At 36.9% G+C, this 8,001-nt stretch overlaps 1 protein-coding gene across 1 annotated transcript in view; it reads left to right on the top strand.

The window, feature by feature from the left end:
• Positions 1–8,001, top strand: part of nab (NGFI-A-binding protein homolog) — a 32,152-nt gene that overhangs the window by 16,825 nt on the left and 7,326 nt on the right. The window contains exon 2 of the mRNA XM_018515586.1: positions 7,763–7,864. Coding sequence (XP_018371088.1) covers positions 7,816–7,864 — 49 coding nt within the window. The 5' untranslated portion in view covers positions 7,763–7,815. The remainder of the gene's footprint in view (positions 1–7,762; positions 7,865–8,001) is intronic.

Here is an 8,001-nt window from a genome sequence, read left to right on the forward strand (position 1 = left end):
TTTAGAAAATAGTTGACAGTGCATAGATGGATGCTAATTGTTCAGTTCTATTTTTCGAGGGAAAAATAACAATTTTATTATGAGTTTTAAGAATAAGTATATGATAATTAAGTATATAATTAAATAATAAATTATATATAATTAATTAAAATGTATGTTGATATAAAAGTGGCAACAAAATTTCCTAATTATACAGTGACAGTCTTCTTCTTCCTTGATGGCTTTCCGACCTCTCCAATGAAGGTCACAGTGCCAGAATGTTATATTGATCCATAGATCAAGTCAGAGCCTTTTTTAATAACAGTCAATGTATCCAAAGTTTTCTATTTCTTTCCATTTCCATCTCGAACATTCCGATCGCACAGTTTGGTTTCATTTGGATCTTTTGTTCGGAACTTAGTCTCCGTCTCGATTCTCCATGGCAATCATCCGTTGTCATTTGACTCCCGTAGCGACAATTCGGTCCTCTCTCGCCACAGGATATCGTCACGACGATTTCCTTATTAGGAATCTTCTCCCTCGCGCGCAATTGCGAGTCGAATTCGCGCGAAAAGAGGATAATCTGTCTGACGACATTTTCTCCCGCGGGAAGTGCTTTTCTTTCATTTCATCGGTTAGCTGAACAGATCTTCTCCGGTAATTCTATTATATTTAGGACGATCGTATCGATCACTGACGTTTGCAAAATTAACATTTTTAATTTATTGGCTTATTCGCGCATTCTAGCTGATTTCATTTTAATTTTATTCATTAAAGTGTGTAATTAATATCGATCTTTCCTTTCATAGTCTTTTTCTCGCCATCTACACTTGTGTGATTAATCTATCATCTATCAAACTATCTAGAAGTTTAGAAAGATACAAGAATACTCGCGTCGGCATAACTCCGCAAAAGAAACTCCGTCTTTGTTTCTTGCGAAATTTCTCTTGTTCCGCGAGATCGAGGACGAGAGGGGAGGACTTTTCTTTTGCATTTAACGCGGTTCGAAACTTCGTTTCCTTCTTCCTAAGATAAGCGACATCCGCAATGTGATTCCTCATCTTCTCACTCGTTTCTCAATATTACAATTATATAGGGAAGGCACAATTAAAATGACTTTTTTATGTGTATTTGTTAACAAAGTGTCATCCAATCTCTAGTATAATACCGGCAAAGCAGTCACAGGGTGCGATTCACTTAACATTGCAAATGCTTTGTTGATCAACCAGAAGAAAGAATTTTACGAACTGACCAATCAAAGAATGCTTCGAAATATTTGCAGCAGTAAATCATAGTAGTAGATCGCACTCTATGACGCATTACGCGGACTATGGATGCGATTTACTTCACGTAAGGTTCTAACATGGAAAAGAAGCTGGCAAGTATAGTAGTTCCTTTCTGATTGATCAAGAGATGTAAACGTGAACGCAATCTCCAATCGCTAGTGTGATAGCCGTCATAGGGTGCGATCTACCACTATGATTTACCGCTGCAAATGTTTTGAAGCATTCTTTGATTGGTCAGTTCGTGAAATTTTTTCTTCTGATTGATCAACGAAACATTTGCAATGTTAAGTGGATCGCACCCTATGACCAGAACTGGGCATGTATTTGAAATACTTTTATTTAAAACACACTATTTGCAATACAAGTATATTTTATATTTTTTATTTTAGCGCATCACATAAAAGTATTACGTATTTTGTATTTAAAATCGAAAGATTGAAAGCTTTTTGTATCTTGTAATTCAAATAATAAGATTGATTATCAATGTTATATAGTATTTGAAATACAAAATACAAAATACTTTCATAATCTTTTGTTATTAATACGAAAATATAAAATACAAAATACTTTTATATGCTCCCATGAAATACAAAATACAAAATATTTTCATGTGCTCTGAACAAACACAAAATACAAAATATAATTGTCTTACCAATACTGTTATTCAAATAAAAGTATTTCAAATACATGCCCATTTCTGCCTATGACTGCTATGCCCGTACTATATGATTGGATTACTTTCGCGTTTGCGTTTCTTGATCCATCAGAAAGAAACTTGCTGTTCAATAACTTCTTTTTGATTGGTCAAGAGACGCAAATGCGAACGCAATCTCCAATCGTTAGTGTAAAACGAGCATAACTTCATAACATGCGATCTACTTAAGTCTAACTTCTCAACCTTGCTTTAAGAGGTCCTAAACCGTAAAGTCATAAGAAATTGACCAATCACAGTCGGTTATTTTTCTCATATTCAACTACTGGTTGAATATGATGGTCAACTGATTGGTTAATTTCTTAAAACTTTACTGCTTATGGCCTCTTTGTAGACCTAGACTACTATCACTGTAAATGCTTCGTTCACTAATCAGAAGAAAGAATTTTACAAATTGATCACTCAAAGAATACTTCAAAGCATTTACAGTCCGAATGCAGTGTGATATGGGCATTACATGCATCGGAGTTCGAAGATTCGCTTCTGATTTAGCGCGCCGCCGTTTCTTTTTCGGCGGCCGCGTCTAATCTGGTTCTCCTTCGCGAATCGCGCCGCGCGCCTTGCCGTTTTTCTCCATTCCCGGTGGCATCAAGTCCCGGGTTAATTCTCGGCACAATGATCGTAAAACATATCCAAGGATAGAAAACAATGGTAATCCCGGAGCTGTCGGCATAACCGGCGATTCCGGTGTTTGGGCCTTGCGGGAATTCTCTGGTTTCGGAATTCGCGTCCGATTCGTGTTTCTCTTTTTTCATTGTCGTGACGAAGACGTCTCGCGTATTTATTTAACGTATGTTATCGTGACTAAAATGATCGAAATTCTGACCCCATTTTGACATTGTATTAAAAAAATAATGAATTATGATTCATCTTAATGTATTAACCCTTTATCTGCAATCTAGATGTTTTCGCAAAAACGCAATTTCACTTTTAAATTCATCCTTATTTTTGTTCAAATTTCAATTTTTATTAAATAAATTTTTATTAAGTAAAAAAACTTTAACATTTAAAAAATCATTTGGTACTGTAACAGATATTCAAAAGTAATTTTGAATTCTTTTTTAGAGCCTAGAACGATAAAGAAAACTTGGGCTGAACAAAAAAGATTCAGATTGCACCGAGGGAATAAAAATATAATTACAAAAAGAGATGGACAGAGTTAACATTATTATATTATTTGTCAAGTACATAAAAGACAAACTATTTTTTCGAAATATATTAGATATCTCATTAAGAATAAATTATATTTTCAAGAAACGAAATTTCTAAAATAACGTTTAATTTATATGACTATTGTTCGTTCCCACCAATGTAGATTAAAAGGGTTAAAAGTAAATCAAACCGAGATTAAAGCCAATCAACATAGACGTCCGGTTCTCCACAGCAGTTGGAGAACGCCAGTTGGACGAAAGTCAAAATGAAAATGATAGGACGAGTAGATTTTCTCCGGTTCATTATATTAACTTTTGGTGTTTTCTTCTCTATATTGATAGGCCTTATAACAGCAGTTCTGCTAACACCTAAATCATTTGCAAGCTACTGCGCAGGATTATAGGATTATAATATCACACCCCATAACATTTATGTATTTATCTGTTATATTGTATCCTTTGTCATACAGTGCGTTGCAATAAAATAAAATTTTATTAAATATGCGATAATAATACGAACGAAATTTTATTGAATGATAAATGAATGATGGGCAAAAAATTTATCCGAATGACACCTATCTCCAAACTCGTCGTACCCACTCACCCCTTTTTTTTTCTTTCAAAAAGTACTGGACCGGTCGCACACCGTTGTCCATAAAGAACGCGCGGATTGACGACGACGACGACGACGATGACGACGATGACGACGACGACGGGAAGCCGGGTGCCGTGCGAGCCTTCGGGGGTACTGCCGCGGTGGGATCAGGTTTTTCTCGCCGTCGCGACGCGCCTCTCCGCCTCCGGGCCGCGTTCGCGTTCCCGGCTGACAAAAACGAGCCACCCCATGCCAAAAAAGTCGTTATGTAAATGCGCCGCGAGAGCCCGGCCTAGAACCGCGCCACCGTTCTGTCGGTCACAGGTATACTGGGTGAGCTGTGCGACTCGAACGACAATTAATGACGATTTCCAGCTTGAAAGATCAAGGACAAATGTGGCAAAATGAGGTCCGAATAATTCTGAAAAATCCAGCGATCAATTTTGCGAACATAAAGCATCCCGTACAAAACCATAGGTTTTTGGCGCTCCGTGAAATTGACCGAAACTGTAGTATGTTATAGTTTTTCACTACATTTTAAGTCAATTTTAATTTTCAGGGCCAAAAACCCGTGGTCACGCGGAGTTCTTTCCAAGCGAGAAAATATCTATTGCTTAAATTGGGGATGGAGTTTCAGTAAATTTAAACAGATTTGATTAATGGATGAATAATTCATAATATATTTTTGTAAATAATTAAAATTTATTTACATTGTAATATTTTAATTTCTCGAGAGACGGATCGACTGAAATAGCACAAATGCTTGTACTAGATTAAAAATTGAGATTGAGGTTGAATTTAACTAATTAAAGCACAGTTCAGTAAACTTAATATTGGTTTTTTTTTCTTTTGATTGGTCAAATCCAATCTCAATTTCAACCTCTAGTCTGATACAGGTATAATGTAAGTATTTCGAAGATTGTCCCTCGTCCAATTTTCAAATTAGGTCGAGTAAATATATGCAATAAAAATACAGGATGAAAAATTATTAATAAATTCAGTTAATGCGGCGTGAAGTTAATGATGAGCGGACGATTGCGCGTGGTTTTATTTTTTAACAAAAGCTCGATCGAAGTGTTATCGCGCGGATGACAGGCTCGACTAGATGATCAACAACGTGTATATCACATACACGCGGTATTAATAAAGTCGTGAAAACGTGAATAAGATGTCAGCCACGGTGATATAAATAAATGGCGGGCGGCAATAATAATGAGAGCGAAGCGTAAAAGCGGGAATTGATGCAAAAACTAGGGGGTGGAGTTCGCGTACTGGCGGCCTATACGGGAATTTTGCTGGCCGGGTACTCGCGAAAATGCAAGATTCGTGAACTGATGTTTGGCCTTGCCATGCATGACATACATATTTTTGCTACAATGAGAATTATTCAGAAATATAAAAACAGATGAAAAATGTAACAGTATAACGAAAAATATTATTTTGACCCAAAACTGACGAATACTTTTTACAAGATTTACTCCGAGTCCCTTTGATCTATTTTCTTCTCGCAAAAATGTCGGTCTAACAGTTTTCGAGTATTCAGCGATTAAGAATAAAACACTTTTTTGGCAGATTATGATTCAAATAAGTGAATAAATCACAAGATATCCCTTTTCATTTAATTTCAAATATAGATTTTAATAGAATTTTAATTGAAAAATGGAAGAATATGCAGCTCAAAAAGAGCACAATTAATAATCGAAATATTCAAAATAAATTATTTGGTAAGAAATATAGATTGTAATATAACAGTAAAGATTTTAATACGATAATAAATGAATAACGATTCAATCGATACAAATTTCAATCTCAAAAAACAAAACTGAACCACTAGTTTCTTTTTTATTTTAGTAAGCGCACAATTAGTATACAACTTCGTTAAACAATAGTAAATGAAAATCGATCGAAAAATTCAACAAATAAATAAAGAACGCCGTATCTAACAAAAACGAGTCCTAATAAGTAATAATATTTTTGTGTGAACTTTGACCATTGACAGTTTGCTTGAATTGGAAATTGCAAAAATTCACACAAAAAATATGATTAGACACCCATTTTGACCAAATATAAAATTCTTTGCTTACTTATATGGAACTTCATTAATTTGCTCTATTTTTTATTTTATGGAGTTAAAATCAATTTGATTTCTTAGAGATTTACTATCTTGCATAAGTGTTCTCTTCTCATGCTTTGGTGAACGCTGCCCCTATGATGTACAAGGTGTTTCACTCCAGAGATGCGCAATTGATGACCAATCAGAAAATTAGCCCAAAATATAATAAGTCAATATAGAGCCATTATTAGAACTGTACTACCAATAAAAAATTTGCTCCGAAATTATATTCGACCGCCATTATAAGCAATGAAACGCTTTGTATTCTTACATCATGGCTTTCCCTTTTTATTTGCCCTTCTATCGCTCCGCCGAGGATCCTGCTGACCCAAGGCACGGCTCTTCCACGTAGATCCTTTTTTCGTAGGTCGTAGTTCGCGCTAGAAAAATCTCGCGGAACGAGTCGCCACCCCGCCGTCGCCGTCGCTGTCCCCGTCGTGGCCGTCGTTGGCCGTCGTTGGCAGCGGGGACTTATTCGCGGGCCCCGAGAGGCCGCGATGTACGAGCGTGAGACCGAGACCCGGGCTCGTAATAAGACCCGCCGGCCAGTTTTTTTTCCAGTTCCTCTCTCTCCCTCTCTTCGTGTCTCTTTCTCTCCCTGTCCAGTCTTTCTCTTACCTCCACGACCTCTTTCTTCGGTTTTACCCTGCGCTCTTCTCTCTCTCTCTCTCTCCCTCTCACCCTCCCTTCTCTCCAACGGCGGCACCGGTATTAATTTATACGCGGTACGTGTGTGCACGCCGCTTTTTCTCGCAGTTCCTCGAAATTTGCAAGAAACTAGTCGGACACTCTGGCGTCCATTCGCTCGTCATCCGAAGAGACAAACTCGCGCGATCGTGCCGGAACGGCGGCGAAGACAACGAAGATCGCGGGTAATCGCGAGTCGAGGGTAGTGGTTGCTATTACTAACAGATTGAATTAATCCTTTTCCTAATTTGCCTAAACATATGGTGTCAATAATGATAATCTTATAAAAGCGCAAAAAAAACATGTATATTCGATTAAAGCGAATCTTATTGTTAGTGCCTAATCATTTCACAAAGAATGAATTTATATACATATCCCATTCTGCAAATCGAAATCTTTTTCGATTCTGAAACGCAATCATGAACAGAATTAGAATAGTAATATCAATACAAGCAATTCAATAATTTTTTTATTGACTACTAAGCATCTTAAAAAGATATTATAATTTGATGTTAATTTAAGCGTCTTAAGAATTGTAAATAATATTTACAGACATATTTCCGAACGAATTTATCTTGGAAAAATTGAATAATAGAAAAATCTCTAACATTTTCATCTGTTTGTTAAATATCGGAGATATTGTAACGGTTCTTGGCTCCCTTCTCCGTTGGTGTATTATTTTACGCCCTAGTTTTATTTTGTATTACTTTGTGTTAGATTTCGAGATATGCGTTATCATAAAGAAACCGAATCAGAATCACATTGCAATGTTATTAAATTCTCACGTGTTTGACGCACGTATGAGTAACGAGTGATATATTTGCTTGAACCTTAAGCTGTAATCACACTATAGGTTGTCGGTGGTTGGTTCTATCTTAGCCAATTACAATACAGCGAATATGGACCATCTGCAATGTGACTGGCTAAGATAAAATTGTCAACCGCGGTAACCGTAACCGGAAACCTGTGGTATGATTATGGCTTTAGGCTCAATTCAATCGTCCATGGAATATTAACGGTGCATCTGTCTAATTACGATGTAATTGATTGTCGAGATCGTGGACGGAGTGGGTAAGAAAGGAGTAGACGACAGCTTGCCGTGGCTGATTATTACTATTGTAATAAAAAGCCAAAAATCGCCGATCGGTTGGAGGCGATCCTTTATCGCTAATTGCGGCCGTACCTCCTTTAATGAATCACTTTAACTTGACTTTAACGAATGCGATGTGCGATTTGCAGTGGTACAGACGTCCGTGCCGCAGAACGAGGCCGAGCTGCAACTGTACAGAGTGATGCAGCGTGCCTCCCTGCTGGGATATTATGACACACTTCTCGAGATGGGTAAGTATATAAGCGAAAATGTATCTATGTACGTTGATTGAAAGACATTCTAATGTATTTAGATTCCAGGGAATTATTTCGATCCAAGAAATATCTTAATACTCGTATCAGGCTAATATTATATTTGTCGTATGAAC

The sequence above is a fragment of the Trachymyrmex cornetzi genome, unplaced genomic scaffold, assembly GCF_001594075.2.
Source record: "Trachymyrmex cornetzi isolate Tcor2-1 unplaced genomic scaffold, Tcor1.1 scaffold579, whole genome shotgun sequence".
Taxonomy (NCBI): domain Eukaryota; kingdom Metazoa; phylum Arthropoda; class Insecta; order Hymenoptera; family Formicidae; genus Trachymyrmex; species Trachymyrmex cornetzi.